We start from the raw sequence: 19,404 nt of genomic DNA, 5'->3' as shown, positions 1-19,404 counted from the left end.
GCTTTCATATTGTAATTACAGGAAGCTGGGAAGAAAATTGAGAAACTGGAGATTTTTAAATTAGTGCCCATAGCTCTATTATTATGACATCTGAGAACTTTAAATATTGAAAAACTCAATACTACTATTTGGTGACAAGTCTGGAACTGAGATTTGTGACAGATTTTGTTTTGAAATTAGACTTTAACATTGCTCCTTAATATTATCTACTTCATAGAGTATTGGGATGATTGAATGAGATAATGAATATAAAACTCTTAACACAGTGTCTGGCACAGAATACGAGCTCCGTAAATGTTAAGTAGTATTAACCTCTAGAAATACCAGTTGTCTAATAACTAAGATACCACTTTAGAATACATCATTAAATCTGCTCAGCAAAGCAAATTTATCCTTCTTATTGTGTTTTAGTGGTTATTTTGTGAACCCTAAACTCACTTTTGGAATTTTTACTCAATAAAATTCCCAGTGTCTCAATTGATTCGAAATTGATATAGAGAATGTTCTTAATGGAATAGTTGGTATTTATGTTTATCCTGACCACAGAGGATAGCAGGAGAAATGGACTCTCGTAGGTAGAAATAGGAAAAGAGAAGCCAAAACCAAACATTTGGTTAGCAGGAGAAATATGCCAGATCATATGTTTTGGCTAGCAACAGACTATGGCCGGGAGGGTCAGTCAGATGGTTATAAGCAGGTAAACTGATTCTGATTCTAAAAGGTTTTAGAAATTAAAGAAGACCAGGTAGACCATCATAGAAAAGTAGAGTCTAAAGTTTGTCTACAGTAGAGAGGCAGTTGGGACAAAATCATGTGTGTAAAGAAGGTGGTGGTCTCTGAAACTGAAAGAGGGTGTCAAGGCAGTTGCACTGAAATTAACGGAAGACACAGACTCACAGGGGTCAATAAATCCTTATATCAGTGGCAAGGGACTGCCTTTCCCCAGGGATTCAAAGCTTCAGAGAGTGCCCTTCTGGTTTTCAGCAATGTGAAATTCATCCATAGCCAGGAATTAAGCTCAAACATGGATATGTGTTGTCAGTGAAAGAAACTAAATGAATCAGGACAATTGGGTTAAACTTTGGGAATCTGCCCACCCATTCTGACCGCAGATGGACAAGGTATCAGATATGATGAAATCGGACCATGTGCTCTTCATGTGTACACTAACAGTTTCAGGCATTTTAGCCAAGTAGATGAACCATTCTGGGCCACTGTTCAAGGTTGAAGTAATCAATAGGTTACTTTGCTCCTCACTGGCTTTGATAATTATTTTTATTTTATTTTATTTTTTGCATTGGCAGGCAGATTCTTAACCACTGCACCACCAGGGAAGCCCTGGCTTTGATAATTCTGCTGTGACCACATTTACAGTTATTTGGGGTATTTTCATATTTGATGTGGGCTTGATTTTTCTATACCTTCCTTTTAAAATATGAAATCTGGATTTAAGTTATATACCTTACAGAAGTAGGAACGTAAGTTATTTTCCCATTTATTGAGGCAAACCAGAGTTGAAATTGATAGATTTCACAGAATTGTTCTTACAGAAGATGAGTATTACATTTCAGGGTTTAGGTGTTGCTTTCCATTTTCATGGTACAATTGAAGCAATCTTCTTCCTCGCCCCCCTCTGCTTTGGAAGTTTTGTAATCTTTCCTTTGAGACTTGTTGAGATTGACTGAACGATAGAAGAGAACTATTCTATCTGGGCCAGGAAGACAACTTTATAATGACAGTATTATAGTTACACACCTTTCTTTAGTGTTAGCAAGGGCATTGCCTACTTGTCCAAAATTCAGTTAAAAGATGTTAAAAAGACAGCCTATTTTACATTTTCTCTAAATTTTTCTATAAAGAGACACCCATAATTTCCAATCCAGTATAAATCACTCTGAAATATCAAGAGAAAACTGGAATTCTTATTTTAGAGGCTGTTAAGTATACTCTCAGGCCAGTGTGAAGTTTGGGAAATGTAGAACTTAAGATTCTGACCTGTCTGTGCTCTGAACTCTTCACTCCTAATTCTTTTTTAAAAATTCAATTTATTTAAACAAACAAAAATATTCACCCATTTCTCCCACTCCCATCCCCCACCTCTGGCAGCCATCAATCTGTTCTCTATATCTATGAACACTTGGATTTTATATGTGTGTGTGTGTGTGTGTGTATTTTTTCCCACATGTAAGAGAAACCATATGGTATTTGTCTTTCTCTGTCTGACTTATTTCACTTACCATAAAGCCCTCAAGGTCCATCCATGTTGTCACAAATGGGAAGATTTCACTCATTTTTATGGCTGATAATATTCCATTATATCTACTTATATATCACAATTTCTTTATCCGTTCATCCATCCATGGACACTTGGGTTGTTTCCATACCTTGGCTACTGTAAATAATGCTGCAGTGAACACGGAGGTGCATATATCTTTTCAAATTAGTGTTTTCGTTTTCTTTGAATAAATACCCAGAAGTGGGATTGTTGTATCATACGGTAGTTCTATTTTTAATTTTTTGAAGAACCTCCATACTGGTTTTCATGGTGTCTGTACCAATTTACATTCCCACCAACAGTGCACTAGGATTCCCTTTTCTCCACATCCTCACCAACATTTGTTATTTCTAGTCTTTTTGATAATAGCCATCCTGACTGGTGTGAGGTGGTATCTCATTGTGGTTTCTCTGATGGTTAATGTTGTAGAGCATCTTTTCATGTATCTGTTGGCCATCTGTATATCCTCTTTGGAAAAATATCTATTAAGATCTTCTGCACATTTTAAAATCAGATTATTTGGGGGTTTTTGGGCTATTGAACTGTATGAGTTCTTTATATATTTTGGATATTAGCCCTTTATCAGATATATGCTTTGCAAATATTTCCTCCCATTCAGTAGGTTGCCTTTTTATTCCATTGGTGGTTTCCTCTGCTGTGCAGAAGCTTTTTATTTCGATGTAGTCCTACTTGTTTATTTTTGCTTTTGTTGCATTCACTTTTGGTGTCAGATTCAAAAAAAATCATTGCCAGGACCTATGTCAAGGGGCTTATTACTACCTATGTTTTCTTCTAGGGGTTTTATGGTTTCAGGTCTTATACTCAAATCTTTAATCCATTTTGAGTTAATTTTTGTGTGTGGTGTAAGATAGTGGTTTAGTTTCGTTATTTTGCATGTGGCTGTCCAATTTTCCCAACACTGTTTATTGAAGACACTATCCTTTCCTCACTGTACATTCTTGGCTTCTTTAGTCATAAATTAACTGACCATATACGAGTGGGTTTATTGATGGGCTGTCTATTCTGTTCCATTGATCTATGTATCTGTTTTTATGCCAATACCATTAATTACTATAGCTTTGTAATATAGTTTGAAATCAAGGACCATGGTGTGGTGCCTCCAGCTTTGTTCTTTCTCAAGATTGCTTTGGCTATTTGGGGTCTTTTATGGTTCCATATAAATTTTAGGACTGTTTTTCTATTTTTGTAAAAAATCTCATTGGAATTTTGGTAGGGATAGTATTGAACCTGTATATTGCTTTGGCTAGTATGGACGTTTTAACAATATTAATTCTTTCAATCCATGTGCACAGAATATCTTTTTATTTATTTCTGTCTTCTTCAATTTCTTTCATTAATGTCTTATAGTTTTCAATATATAGGTCTTTTACCTCCTTGGTTAAATTTATTTCTAGGTATTTTATTCTTTTTGATGCAATGGTAAATAGGATTGTTTTTTTTTAAACATCTTTAATGGAGTATAATTGCTTTGCCATGGTGTGTTAGTTTTTGCTTTATAACAAAGTGAATCAGTTATGCATATACATGTGTCCCCATATCTCTTCCCTTTTGCATCTCCCTCCATCCCACCCTCCCTAGCCCACCCCTTTGGTGGTCACAGAGCACCGAGCTGATCTCCATGTGCTATGCAGCTGCTTCCCACTATCTATCTATCTTACGTTTGGAAGTGTATACATGTCCATGCCACTCTCTCACTTTGTCCCAGCTTACCCTTCCCCCTCCTTGTATCCTCAAGTCCATTCTCTAGTAGGTCTGCATATTTATTCCCGTCTTGCACCTAGGTTCTTCTGACCATTTTATTTCTTTTCTTTTTTAGATTCCATGTATAATGTTAGGGAGTGTTCTAATTTCATTCTTTTACATGTAGCTGTCCAGTTTTCCCAGCACCACTTATTGAAGAGGCTGTCTTTTCGCCACTGTATATCCTTGCCTTCTTATCAAAGATAAGGTGACCATATGTGTGTGGGTTTATCTCTGGGCTTTCTATCCTGTTCCATTGATCTATATTTCTGTTTTTGTGCCAGTACCATACTGCCTTGATTACTGTAGCTTTGTAGTATAGTCTGAAGTCAGGGAGCCTGATTCCTCCAGCTCAGTTTTTCGTTCTCAAGATTGCTTTGGCTATTCGGGATCTTTTGTGTTTCCACACAAATTGTGTTCTACTTCTGTGAAAAATGCCAGTGGTAGTTTGATAAGGATTGCATTGAATCTGTAGATTGTTTTGGGTAGTAGAATCATTTTCACAATGTTGATTCTTTCAATCCAAGAACATGGTATATCTCTCCATCTATTTGTATCGTCTTTAATTTCTTTCATCAGTGTCTTATAATTTTCTGCATACAGGTCTTTTGTCTCCTTAGGTAGGTTTATTCCTAGGTATTTTATTCTTTTTGTTGCAGTGGTAAATGGGAGTGCTTTCTTAATTTCACTTTCAGATTTTTCATCATTAGTGTATAGGAATGCAAGAGATTTCTGTGCATTAATTTTGTGTCCTGCTACTTTAGGATTGTTTTCTTAATTACTCTTTCTGATACTTCATTATTAGTGTATAGAAACACAGCAGACTTTTGTGTATTGGTTCTGTATCCTGCAGCTTTACTGAATTCACTTATTTGTTTTAGGAGTTTTCTGATGGAATCTTTAGAGTTTTCTATATGTAATATCATGTCATCTGCAAACAGCGACTGTTTTACTTCTTCCCATCCAATTTGGATTTCTTTTATTTCTTTTTCTTGAATAATTGCTCTGGGTAGGATTCCCAATACTATGTTGAATAAAAGTTTCTGAAAATGGGCATCCTTCTCTGGCTCCTGATATTAGCAGAAAAGCTTTAAGCTTTCAACCATTGAGTAAGATGTTAGCTGTGGGCTTGTTATATATGTCCTTTACTGTGTTCCTCTCTACCCACTTTGTTGAGAGTTTTTATCATAAATGGGTGTTGAATTTTGTCAAATGCTTTTTCTGCATTTGTTGAGATGATCAGATGATTTTTATCCTTCATTTTTTTTTTTTGTTTTGCTTTTTTTGCGGTACGCAGGCCTCTCACTGTTGTGGCCTCTCCTGTTGCGGAGCACAGGCTCCGGAAGTGCAGGCTCATCAGCCATGGCTCATGGGCCCAGCTGCTCCACGGCATGTGGGATCCTCCCGGACTGGAGCACGAACCCGTGTCCCCCACATTGGCAGGTGGACTCTCAACCACTGCACCACCAGGGAAGCCCCTTCATTTTGTTAATGTTTTGTACCACATTGACTGATTTGCAGATGCTGAACCATCTTTCCATCCCTGGAATAAATCCCACTTGATCTTGGAGTATGAACCTTTTACTATATTGTTGAATTCAGTTTCCTAATATTTTGTTGAGCATTTTTGTATCTATGTTCATCAGGGAAATTGGCCTGTAATTTTCTTTCCTTGTGGCATTTTAAATTTTATTTATTTAGTTTTGGTTGCGTTGGGTCTATGTTGCTGTGTGTGGGCTTTCTCTAGTTGCGGCGAGTGGGGGCTACTCTTTGTTGCGGTGTGCAGGCTCCTCATTGTGGTGGCTTCTCTTGTTGCGGAGCGCAGGCTCTAGGCGCACAGGCTTCAGTAGTTGTGGCACGTGGGCTCTAGAGCACAGGTCTTCAGTAGTTGTGGTGCATGGGCTTAGTTGCTTCACGACATGTAGGATCTTCCTGGACCAGTGCTCAAACTCATGTCCCGTGCATTGGCAGGCAGATTCTTAACCACTGCGCCACCAGGGAATCCTGTTGTGGCATTTTTGACTGGTTTTGATATTAGGGTAATGCAGGCCTTGTGAAATGAGTTTGGAAGACTTCCATTCTCTTCTATTTTTTTGGAAGAGTTTGAGAAGGATTGATATTAATTCTTTGAATGTTTGGTAGAATTCACCAGTGAAGCAATCTGGTCTTGGACTTTTGTTTGTTGGGAGACTTTTGATTACTGATTTGATCACCTTATTTGTTATTGGTCTGTTCTGGTTTTCTATTTCACCATGATTTGGACTTAGTAGGTAGTATGTTACTAGGAATTTATCCAGTATTTCTAGATTGTCCAATTTGTTAGCATATAATTCCTCATAGTACTCCCATAATCCTTTGTATTTCTGTGACATCAGTTGTAATATCTACTCTTTTATTTCTGATTTTGAGTCGTCTCCCTATTTTTTCTTGATGAATAATTCTTTACTAAAGTACCCAGCTTTCCAATTAACTCTAGGCAGTTAGCTTACAGATATGTCACTGTTGTGTATAATATGAATGTGAAATAATGCCTCTAGCAACAGTAACTTCAGACATAGACGATAGAACTCTTGTGTATACTTGCTTAAGAAATTTACTTTCCCAGAAAACTCCCTTCACGTCTTACTAGAACTTTTGGCATTGATGTATTAAATTACTTGGTCCTTGAAATCAGGACCAACTTTTGTCCTCTCCCAACTTTTTTAGCCATAAAGCTTTTTTCCTCAATCTTTTACTAGTCTTATAAGTGCTCCTAATAAGGATTGGAGGCTTTGTACTGAGATTGAGAATCTGAATTTATTGGGCATAATACCAGTGATGAAGTCGGGTAAGGAAGCCCTCACTGGATGCTTACTAGATACAGTGATGAATCCCTTTACATGATCAAATCACTTAGATGCTAGTTTAGTTTACCTCTCTGACAAATAGTCATACTTATGTGACTCACAAATTTGACTAGAGAGTTACTTGAGCTGTTCAAGTATTTAAAGGATAAATAAACATTTTGTGATAGCTTCTGATGATTGTTTTCCAATGTGTGTGTGTGTGTTGGTGAATAGTGAATGTTCAACCAAATCTTATCAGTGAGTAAATTGGCCCTGAAAATTGAATTGAGTTCAATTCAGTATGTACTTTGGGAGGAGCACGAACACTTTCCAGCCACTGGGGTGCTGGTTAAAGTCCTGTAGCAGGAATTTACAGGATGCCATTACAGCCAAAAAGTTGCTATCTAAATTTAACTCCTGGCATGAGCTTGTTCTGTAGCAAAATCTAACTGAAGAAAAGAAATTCTTGCTGAAGTTTCAACTACATTTTTAAAAGGAATTTACCTTGCAGAGAGTAAGACTGAAAAACATTTGAGTCACTTTGTAAAATAGGAATACAGTTATGTGTCCTTAATGATGGGGGTCATTGATAAATGTGTAATTAGCAAAATGAAAGCAAGAAGCTGCACTTTTCAGTTTGTTTTTTTACCCACTTTTCATGGCAGCCTGACTTGAATCACTGCCTGTCTTGTCCTCACAGAGCCTGTGAACTAGAGAAACACTCTGACATCCACCCACTTCTCTCTCATCTTTTGTTCTTGCAGAGTATGTCAGATGTGTAAACTTTGCTCTGATTGTGTGTTGTGGGCTCCTTAAATAAAACAATTTTGCAAGGGCAGATCATTGTTACCATACTGCATTTATGGCCACTAAGTTTCTACTCTGCTTAAAATCTTTGAGAGCGGCTCCTATTTCTATAATAAACATTACAGTCCTTGAGCCATTTTCAAGGATCTTCAGAAACAACCCACAAATGATTTGTCTTCCACAGTATGAACCTGCCATCCTAGCCCGCCCATGTGTGCTCACCATCCTACAAATACCTGATACCTAATCTTCTCATCTCATCCTCATTCGTGCTGTTCCTCTTTCCAGGAAGTCTCTCTGCCCCTCCATCCTCACCTAGGTCCTTCTCATTCATTAAGACCCAGCTCCACTTTCTCCTCTTGGAAAACTCCCTTGACAACTTCAGGCCTGAGTGACATCCTCTTCTCAGAACTCTCATCACATTTGTTGTTAATGTTACTAAATTTTGCTCTTAATTGTCTACATTGTTTGCTTTTATTTCATATTATGTTGTTCTTGTCTCCCCAACTCAAAAGAGGTTTCTTGAGTACACAGGCAGTGTTTTAAAGCTCGTCTGGTTCCCCAGAAGCGTGTGACACAAGTCTGTGCATATTGTTGGTGGACACAATAAATGTTTGTTGATTAACGGACACTTTCCCACATGAACATTTTCATTTTTATTTATTTATTTATTGAGATATAGTTGATTTACGATATTATAAAAGTTTCAGGTATACAAGTGATTCACAATTTTTTAAAGATTATACTCCATTTATAGATATTATAAAATATTGGCTATATTCCCTGTTCTGTACAATCTATCCTTGTAGCTTATTTTATACATAATAGTTTGTACTTCTTAATCCCCTACCCTTATCTTGCCCCTCCCCCCTTTCCTCTCCCCACTGGCAACCACTAGTTTGTTCTATATATCTGTGAGTCTATTTCTTTTTTGATACATTCACTGGTGTGTTTTATTTTTTAAATTCCACATATAAGTGATAACATACAGTATTTATCTTTCTCTGACTTATTTCAGCAAGCATAATACCCTTTAAGTCCATCCATGTTGTTGCAAATGGCAACATTTCATTCTTTTTATGGCTGAGTAGTATTCCATAGTATATTGTATACTATATCTTCTTTATCCATTCATCTGTTGATGGACACTTAGGTTGCTTCCATATCTTGGCTATTATAAATAATGCTCCTCTGAACATTGGGGTGTATGTATCTTTTCAAATTAGTGTTTTCATTTCTTGGGATATATGCCCAGGAGTGGGATTGCTGAATCATATGGTAGTTCTGTTTTTAGTTTTTTGAGGAACCTTTGTACTGTTCTCCATAGTGGCTGCACCAATTTACACTCCCACCAACAGTGTACAAGGGTTCCCTTTTCTTCACATCCTCACCAATATTTGTTATTCCACATGAACATTTTTAAAGACCTCATTGGCTTGAATTTTAGGGAATCATAATAGGTATTTGTTAAATGGATAAAATGAATGACGGATATGATTTTTTATTTATTTTCGCCACCCCCCCATCCCCATTCATGGCCAACCAATTGAATGTATGATTCTCAGGACAGGGATTTAATCTTCTTGTTCAACTTTGCATCCCCAGCACCTAGATCAGTGCGTAGGTCATATTAGATGCCCAATAAATATTTGTTGAATGAATCTTCAGCAAAATCACCCTGCATATATTAAATGCAATGTCTTGTGACATTTTGTATTTCTCTCATCTCAAATGCTTGAGCATTATAGGACTTAAATTGCCAAATATGTTAAGTTCCTACTGTCTTCAATTTTAAATCCAGTTTTCTGGTGATCTTTTAATGGCTCTGGGATTTCTGTCCCATGGACATAAGCAAGCAATTAACCAGTGTTGTTTGATAACAGCTGTGTGCAGAATCCAGGTTTTAGGTTGTTTTTATATTAAATTGGATTAGTTTAAAATATTTAAATGGCATTTATTAGCAAGTTCTCATAATTTCATATATTATTTTAAAAGAGATATATCTTTTTTTTAAAAAAAGATGAACTCCTCTGACTAACAAAACCAATCACATTTGTTGCTAGAGCTATGTTTGAAAGAGACAGGGTAGCACCTGTTTTTTTTTCTTTTTATGACCATATATATGCACTGAGGTGGGTCTTTTAATTGCTTTATGAAACAGAATAACTTGATTTACCTGCTTTTTGTAAAAGATAAATTTGTTACCCTGGGAATATTGTGAAAAAAATTCAATGAAACTTAAAAGAAAAGCTTAATGAAAAAGTTCTGCACATAGGTGAAATGTCCTTATTTTCACACTTATTTTTTTCAGACATAAAACTCAGTTTTCTATAGGATGCTTGTGAAATCATGGCTTCCATCTGCAGTGCTGAGGACCTCTCATATGCCTTAAAGAACTGGATTGGTGGACCACTAAGCTAAATATGTGAGGGAAATAGAACTTGAAGCAAATTAGAAAACTTGTAAGCTTTTAAGCCTTGTTAGCCTGCCAATTCAAGCAGCATGTAGCAGGCGTGTCATATATTCGTAGAGCCAAAATAAATGGCCACAAGGAATTCCTTGTGGTAATACAGATGTAAGGAAAGCTTAAAATGGAAAGAAAGAAAACATTGTTTTCATTGTTTATTCCGGAGGTCGATAAATACATTTAAAGAAATGCCTCTTCAGATATTGCTTTAGGTGCCAAAGAGCGTCTTTGTGATCTTCTGGACCAGACACTGGCAATGTTTCTATGTTATGTGCTGGCTTGTGAAGGGAAGGCAAAAGAAAGGAGGAGACGAGGAAAGTGTAAGAAAAAGTGGGACAAAAGTAACTGCTGGCAGTGGCCTTGCAAGCCACTCTGGAACAAGGTACTATTTCCATTATATCAGTAGAAAATATTTATTTATTTTGTTTTACCATCAAGAACAATTCCATGAGAAAATGTTTGAATCCTTAAAAATATAGATAATCTACTTAATAATGAATCTAGTGTGTATGTAATTTTAAAGTAAAAACTTTTTTTAAATTGAAGTATAGCTGATTTACAATGTTGTGTTCATTTCTGGTGTACAGCAAGGTGATTCAGGTGTATGTGTATATATATTCTTTTCCACTATAGCTTACTATAAGGTATTAGATATAGTTCGCTATGCTATAGAGTAGGACCTTGTGTTTATCTGTTTTATATATAGTAGTTTGTATCTGCTAACCCCAAACTCCTAATTTCTCTCTCCCCCTCCCTTTCCCCTTTGGTAACCATAAGTTTTTTTTCTGTGTCTGTGAGTCTGGTTCTGTTTTGTAAATAAGAAGTTCATTTGTATCATATTTTAGATTCCACATATAAGTGATATCATATGTTACACACACACACACACACACACACACACACCACATTTTCTTTGTCCAGTCATCAGTTGATGGGCACTTAGATTGTTTCCATGTCTTGGCTATTGCAAATGGTGCTGTAATGAGACTGTCTTCTCGCCATTGTATATTCTTGCCTCCTTTGTCAAAAATTAATTGACTGTAAGTGTGTCGGTTTATTTCTGGGCTCTATTCTGTTCCATTGATCCATATGTCTGTTTTTTGTGTCAATATCATGCTTTTTGATTACTGTAGCTTTATAGTATAGCCTAAAGTCAGGGAGAACGATGCCTCCTGCTTTGTTCTTTTTCCTCAGGATTGCTTTGGCAATTTAGGGTCTTTTATGGTTCCATATGAATTTTAGGATTATTTGTTCCAGTTCTGTGAAAAATGTCATGGATATTTTGATAGGGATCACATTAAATCTGTAGATTTCTTTGGGTAGTATGGTCATTTTAACAAGATTAATTCTTCCAGTCCAAGAACATGGGATATCTTTCTATTTCTTTAAATCATCTTCAATTCCTTTTATCAATGTTTTATAGTTCTCAACATATAAGTCTTTTAACTTCCTTGGTCAGGTTTATTCCTAAGTGTTTTTAATGTGATTTTTAAAAGGGATTGTTTTCTTGAAGTAAAAACATTTTTTATTTTCCTTACGTTATATCTAATATAGAATTTTTGTAAAGGAGCGTTAATTAAAATTCAAAAATAACTCTTTTACTTTCAAGGAAAAATATGTACTTCGGGGATGTTTCTTGTTTCTTCCTGTGGCTCAAAGTGAAATCTCCTTCACCCCACTCCCAGTTCAGTTTCATCACACTGATTCTTGGGCAAAAACATTCCAAAAATTAACCTACTATCCAAAGATATAGAGAAAAGTCATTTGGTTATCTCATATTTTTACTCTAAATCCAAGATCTTGCTGTTACCAAAAGAGCAGGAATAGACCATTCTTTATCGAAACTGAGCGCTCTATATATCAAGAATTGCAGGTATTAACATTTCAATTTGAAAGCTAGAATTATGAGAAAATACTCAACTTTACAGATCTGATAGATATGAAACTGACAGAGGTGACCAAAGCTCAGCCAGCCTAGAGGATGCTCAACTGACAAAAATCCTTGCTTGGAAGTGTTAAGTTACCATTTAATCTTTGACCTTTCGAAGTAAGAATCCTGAGAAATGCTGTCATGCTCTAACTTCCAATGAGAAGATAGAGTCGGCAAAACTAAGTAAAACATGATCTCTACTTTTATGGAATTTACAGTCTGATAAGGGAGAAAACTTAAGGGCCTATAATAAGAATGTGATCTGTGCCATAAGGGAGACACAGTATCATGACATGACTAAGAAGGTGGGCTCTGGTCGCAGACTGCCTGGGTTTGAACCATGGCTTGAGGGTAGCTACATGAATTTGTGCAAGACTTAACCCTTCTCCACCTCTGTTTCCCCATCTGTAAAATGGGAACAGTAGTACTGTCTTCAAGAGGAGTCCGGAGAGCAGTAAGACTTGGTGTGGTAATTTCTGGGGTGTTCCTTTTAGTGACTCGTTTCTATGCAATAGTGTTTGAGTGTGTGTTTAAGAGTATTGTTAAGTTAGAGTGCTTGGTGTACCATTCATGGGAGAATGAGAGAGCTGTGTTGGAATCAGAATACCTAGAGTCTGCTTCCACCCCTTCATAAACTCTCATAATCATTTCTCTTTGCTATGACTTTGGTTTCTTCTCTATTTAAATGAGCATAGGAAGTTCTACGACAGCAGGGACCTTATCAGTCTTGTTCCACATCTAGAACGGTGCTCGGCATATAGTGGATGTGGATAAATGTTGGTGCAGCACAACTCAGGAATATTATGAAGATGGCACTGCAACAGGCATGAACGTAATTTTGAGAAGGAATCATAAGTACTACACAAAAATGACTGGCTTTCGTTGTTTAAGATTCCCAAGAGAGACAAGAGATAAGAAATGATCACTGCTACATTTCTCTGCCAGGATCTAAGCATGAGATTTAGAGTCAGAGGATCTTGCCTGGAGCCATGGTTCTACCACTTAAGGCTTTGTAACTTCAGATAAGTAATTTAGCTTCCTTGAGCTTCATTTCCTTCATTGGTCTTTTTGGGTTATCACCCATGGTTTAGAGTATTTTTTAGAGCTCCAAAGATCAATGAAATAAAAACACTTGCAAGCTGCGAATACCATACAAGTACAAATGTACTAAGAAATGGTAACTTCATGTTCTACATTAGAGGACTATAAATCATGAAAAGCAAACTCGTATTCCTATTACTCAAGTCTAAAGTAGTGAAGATAAAGTTGTATTGTCCCCCAAACAAAGTTGATCTTTGAAATGGACCCCCCTCCCTGTCTTTTATACAGAGATGAGCAGCGCGGCAGGACGGAACATCTCTCCACAGTCACACCAGCTCTTTTTAGTTGTTGCACCTAGCTTCTTCTGTGCCAGCACCAAAAATAGTTCCAGTTTGAAGGAAGACATGCAGATATGTGCTGGCTAGAACTGTTTTGAGGAGCTGGCCAGGGTCCCATCAGAGGTTACAGGTCAATTTTAAAAATGAAGAAAATTCCTTTTCCCATTCCCCCTGTCTTACATAAAATGCATGGCCAGAGTTCAATTCCTGTTTGTATTTTTTCATTTGTAAAAGTTTAAAATTCAAATTTATTATTTGTTTCTATACTTGATAGACCTCTTTAGAAAAATCTTTCTCCAGACCCTCACTCACCGTTTATGTTCTGAGGAAAAAACCCATTTTATATATATATATATTTCTTTTTCATTATTTTTCTTTCAAATGTGTTCAGGCAGCCCATGTAATTTAGTTATAGGATTAAATTTGAATATATCTTTAAATCTAAACTTACAAACTCACAGAACATACTCTTTTATTAGAGTACTTTCTATAATACAAGCGTGGAAATGAATTTACTCTTGAAATTCAACTTCAGAACACTACTTAGAAGAATGTGTGTCTAAGAAGAATCTAAGAAAGAAAAGATTGGGGTAGCCAATTCCATCACTTATGAAGCTTTTTTTTTTTTTTGGTTGTCATGTCTCTTTAGACTTAAAAAAATAGCTTTATTGATATATAATTCACATATTATCCAATTCACTCATTTAAAGTATACAGTTTAGTGAATGGGCTTTGGTATATTCAAAAAATTGTGCAACCATCACCACTGTCTAATTCCAGAATATTTTCGTCACCCCCAAAGGAGACCCCATACACATTCAGCAGTTGCTCCACTTTCTCCCCTTCCCCAGGCCCTCACAACCACTAATTTGCTTTCTGACTCTATGGATTTACCTATTCTGGATATTTAATATAAATGGAACCATACAATATGTGGCCGCTGTGACTGGCTTCTTCCACTTAGCATCATTTTTGGGGGGGTTCATTCGTGTTGTGGCATGTGTCAGTACTTTATTCCTTTTTATGGTAGAGTAATATTTCATTGTGTTGACGTATCACATTTTGTGTATCCACTCATCCGCTGATGGACACTTGGATTGTTTCTATCTCTTGGCGATTGTGAATAGTGCTGCTATGAACGTGAGTGTACACATATGTCTTCGAGATCCTGCTTTCAGTTTTTTTGGGTATATACCTAGGCATGGAACTGCTAGGTCATATGGTAACTGCTTAACATTTTGAGGAACTGTTATACTGCTGCAGCAGCTGCACTATTTTACATTCCCACCAGCAATGTACGATAGTTTCAATTTTTCTTCTTTTTTTTTTCTTATTTTTTGTGGTATGCGGGCCTTTCACTGTTGTGGCCTCTCCCGTTGCGGAGCACAGGGGGTCCGGATGCGCAGGCTCAGTGTCCATAGCTCACGGGCGCAGCTGCTCCGCGGCATGTGGGATCTTCCCAGACCGGGGCACGAACCTGTGTCCCCTGCATCGGCAGGCGGACTGTCAACCACTGCGCCACCAGGGAAACCCCTCCAATTTTTCTTTTTTATTGTAGCTATCCTAATGGGTGTGAAGTGGTATCACGTTGTGATTTTCATTTGCATTTCCCCCATCTGGCTGTTTAAAATAGATATATATTTTAAATATTTTTAGAGGTCATTCACCTGGCAACCTTAACCCTCTAGAACGTGGTCCTGAATGGAACATACTGCAAAAGGGTTTCCAAACCAGTAAGAGTAGTCACAGACCTTCTGCGTGAAAGCCCTGCACTTTGCCCGCAGGCCCCTCATACAGTGAGTAACTAACTCTTATTCAACGCTCATGATTAGCTATTATGTATTCCAGAAAGGAGCTGGACAATCCACCATGGCAGATATTGTGGCAGGAAGGGAAGTGACAGTAGAAGTGACAATTAACAATCTGCCACTGAAAGAGAACTGTAATACTTACCAGGGCATTTTATGACCCCATGTCTTCAACCAGAGCCCAAATTATGTTCAGTATTTTTTAAGAAGGCAAAGCTACATATAATACATTTTAGAAATATTTCCATGAAGAATGACTTAGAGAAACACGTTTTGCTCTTAACTGGATAAGCCTGCATGAATTTTCTATATACTTAATTTCCTAATGGTATCTGAAAAATTAGGTGATATTGAGTTTCATCTTGAATGCGTAAAGAATAAAGCAAAAATTCAGATTCTGTAAAATTATTGAAGAAACTGTTTAAAAAAGTAAATGAAATGTCTTCAAGAACTTTAATTCTACTTTTTTGATGAAGTTAACAATTAGTTGATTTGTCTGATACTCAGAGCTTACTTTTGCTTTAGAAAATCCCTGTTATTTTGGTATGTGTTCATGGCATAATGCCAATAAATTAACATTTAATCTATCTTCTCAGCTGAGTTCCTAGAAATTGTTGCTGGTCGACACTGGTTTAAAGTACAAACCCTAAAGCTGCACAGTATTTAATGTATGAACAGTGCTTTCGATCTCACTTATTTGTCCATGCTGAAACCTCCTTCTGAGTTGTTCCAATATCCCTTCATAAAGACTAAGAACTAGTAGAGCATACATAGAAAAAAAAAATCCAGCATCTTTTCAAAGGATTTCTTTCTTGATCTGAAGCACATTTTACATTTCACAGTCTCTCCCCTACCTCATTTGCAGTGGGTCTCCAGCTCGTTATGTCATATCTGTTTTGTGTGATCATCAACAATTACATTTCAAATACACAGTTACCTCTTGGAGCATCTTAAATTTTCCTAGCAATTTCTGTTTTCTGGATTTTGAGAGCAGATCATCAAGCCTTCGATCAGATCATAGTAAAGCCAGTTTAATGGCAGGTCTTTGGTAGCCTCTAAAACCTGAAGACACACAGGTGGATCATGACTACATAAAGCGCTGACATGTCAGGCTCTTTCTGTGCAGTGGACCCGTGAATGAATTTCTGCCCCCAAACAGACCAAAATGAAATAATCTTTTTTTTCTTTTTAATTGGGTTGTTGCCCAGTCTCGTATTTCAACAGTAAATAGAAGTGGTTGCTTCCTTTTACTATGTACCGTTCTATACTGGGAAATGCCCTTTTTATTGACAATGGCTGACTGTCTCCTATGTTGCACTGTCAGTATCTAGATGCTTCCTGTTTTAAAGAGGATATATTACTACTTTTCCAAATCTAGAGTTTAAAACGGAAGCAATGTGTTATATTAGCTAATTTTATTTTATTTTATTTTTTGCAGGTTTCTGGAAAGTGCCTTTTCTGAAAACTCTGCTGATTGGATTCCACTTTCGAGCTGCCTCTTTATAAAGCCCTCTCCCTACCACCATCACTGCCACCTCTCCCCGCCCCACCCCCGCAAAAAAACCCTGGTGTGCTTGTAGTTCATTCTCAGCAACTCGTTCATTCTTTTTTTCTTTGATTCTCAATTTTCATAGTCATTTTTCCTCCTCCCGATTTTGCAGCAAAAACAAAAAAAAAAATTGCAGTTGTAACATCCTATTAATCTTTAAAGCCAAGAGATAGGTAAAAAAACTTTTCTCCCCTTGACTTGAGACCATTCCACACATTGACAGGCAGCCAGCAGCATATGCTTTTTGCAAGAATAATTGAAAATATCAACTGGAGAGCACAGAATCCTTTTGAAACTCTGCCAGTTATTTGAAGTAACTTCAGCAGAGGAAACAAATAAAGCACTCAATATCTTAACCTTGACGGATGCCTTCTTAGGACTTGGTCTCTAATTTGATTTTTAGTTATTCTGATACGATTTTTATTTTATAGTGGGCTTTTTGTTTGACTAGACCACCAAATTTCACTTAAATGAAAACTTAAGTGCTAACAAAGAAACCTTTCACCAAAGCAACCAGTTATCTCTTCACATTTAGCTTGAATTTATTTTTAACCTTTCAACAACAGCAGTAATAGTGTTGTAGAGAGGGTGCACTTGATTTTAACTTTGCTTTCAATATGACGGCTGTCAATGTTGCCCTGGTTCGTGATACCAAGTGGCTGACTTTGGAAGTCTGTAGAGAATTTCAGAGAGGAACCTGCTCTCGAGCTGATGCAGATTGCAAGTTTGCCCATCCGCCAAGAGTTTGCCATGTGGAAAATGGTCGTGTGATGGCTTGTTTTGATTCTTTAAAGGTGAGTCTCATCTAAATGCACATCATTTTTAATTGAAACTTGTTGATTTCTCTGGGTTTTTTTTGAAATATGTTGTGCCTTGAAATTAGTCAAGTTAATGATAACATGAAAGCAGTAAGTTTGTTTGTTTTTTAAGACAGGATGTAGACTTTGTAGAACTAAGCCAGACTAAAGCTCACCAATCAAAGCTCACTGACCGAGATAGATAGACTTAAATAAAAAAAAATTCAAAAATTTTTGTAGGAGTGAGAAGTTGTAGCCTTGCTGTACTTTACGTCTGTGTATATTATTTAGATTTTAATACAGTGGTCATAGTCCTCAACATAGAGAAGTCCTTCACTGAAATATAGCTTATTATCTATATTATCAAAATATACTTGGCAGGGACCAATCAGAGGATAAATAAAGTCAGACAGAGAAAGTATAAGGTGAAAATCTCACCATCCAGGAGGAAAATGATGGCATTTTGAATTTTCTTACTTAAAGGATATTTTGAACCTTTAACTTAAAAATATTTGCTACAAAACTAGGTTCATGTAATTTTCTTCCTGAGCAACTGATTGACCAATTTCATATTTGTGAGCACATTTTATAAGGATAGGTCTATTGCCAAGGTCATCAAACCTGAATATTATGTACATGAGTATAAACAAAATATGAGGACAGGTGAGATATTATGTAGAATAGAACATATATGATTGCAGAACGAAAAATGCACTGATTTTCATGTTTTATCCATGGTTATCCTTAAATTAAGCATAAACGTACAAATTAAAGTATAGGAGTAAAAAATAATAATAGAATCCTCGTTGAATTAGTAAGATTTGCTATGATTCATTTCAGATTTTTTTTCAAACTATGTTAAAATGGATATGGGGGGGAAATGAATTAACCTTAAAAACCGTTTGAATTTCTTTTTTTCTTAACACCTTTATTGGAGTATAATTGCTTTACAATGGTGTGTTAGTTTCTGCTTTACAACAAAATGAATCAGTTATATATATACATATGTTCCCATATATCTTCCCTCTTGCATCTCCCTCCTTCCTAGTCTTAATTTGGGATGATTCGTTGTCTAAAGGAGGGAAGGAAGGAAAGAAAGAACGAATATAAAGTAAAATAAAGTTATTAAAATAAAAGGTAATTATCAAGAAAAAAAAATTTTTTTAAACCGGATGGATAGAACCCTTGGACAAATGGTGGAAGCAAAGCTATACAGACAAAATCTCACACAGAAGCATACACTTTTTTTTATGTGGAGCTGGGAGGTCTCTTGTGGACCAGTGTCCTGAAGTTGGCTTTCCCACCTCAGAGGCACAGCACTGACTCCTGGCTGCAGCACTAAGATCCTTTCATCCACACGGCTCAGAATAAAAGGGAGAAAAATTAGAAAGAAAGTATTAGTAGAAGTAGAAAGAAAGAAAGGATGGAGTAGGTCCAGACTTTTTCCCGGACTCCCTCCCAGCTAGGCGTGGTGCACTAACGCCGTGCAGGCTGTGTTCATGCCGCCAACCCCAGTCCTCTCCCTGCGCTCTGACCAAAGCCCAAGCCTCAGCTCCCAGCCCCGCCTGCCCCGGCGGGTGAGCAGACAAGCCTCTCGGGCTGGTGAGTGCCAGTCGGCACCGATCCTCTGTGCGGGAATCTCTCCGCTTTGCCCTCCGCACCCCTGTTGCTGTGCTCTCCTCTGCGGCTCCGAAGCTTTCCCCCTTCGCCACCCACAGTCTCCACCCGTGAAGGGGCTTCCTAGTGTGTGGAAACCTTTCCTCCTTCATGGCTCCCTCCCACTGGTGCAGGTCCCTTCCCTATCCT

General features: G+C 37.1%; 1 protein-coding gene across 7 annotated transcripts in view; it reads left to right on the top strand.

The window, feature by feature from the left end:
* The window catches only part of MBNL3 (muscleblind like splicing regulator 3), a 107,458-nt gene that overhangs the window by 33,052 nt on the left and 55,002 nt on the right, over positions 1 to 19,404 (top strand). For 5 of the 7 annotated variants that reach the window (XM_024742697.1, XM_024742693.1, XM_024742696.1 and 2 more), the window contains one exon: positions 16,691 to 17,595. In XM_024742697.1, coding sequence (XP_024598465.1) covers positions 17,419 to 17,595 — 177 coding nt within the window. In that variant the 5' untranslated portion in view covers positions 16,691 to 17,418. Of the gene's footprint in view, positions 1 to 10,414; positions 10,518 to 16,690; positions 17,596 to 19,404 lie in introns of those variants that run through there. The other 2 variants (XM_024742698.1, XM_024742695.1) reach the window with 2 other exon arrangements.

The sequence above is a fragment of the Neophocaena asiaeorientalis genome, unplaced genomic scaffold (genome assembly GCF_003031525.2).
Source record: "Neophocaena asiaeorientalis asiaeorientalis breed wild unplaced genomic scaffold, Neophocaena_asiaeorientalis_V1.1 scaffold959, whole genome shotgun sequence".
In the NCBI taxonomy this organism is placed as follows: Eukaryota; Metazoa; Chordata; class Mammalia; order Artiodactyla; family Phocoenidae; genus Neophocaena; species Neophocaena asiaeorientalis.
This window is presented reverse-complemented; position numbering and strand designations above follow the sequence as displayed.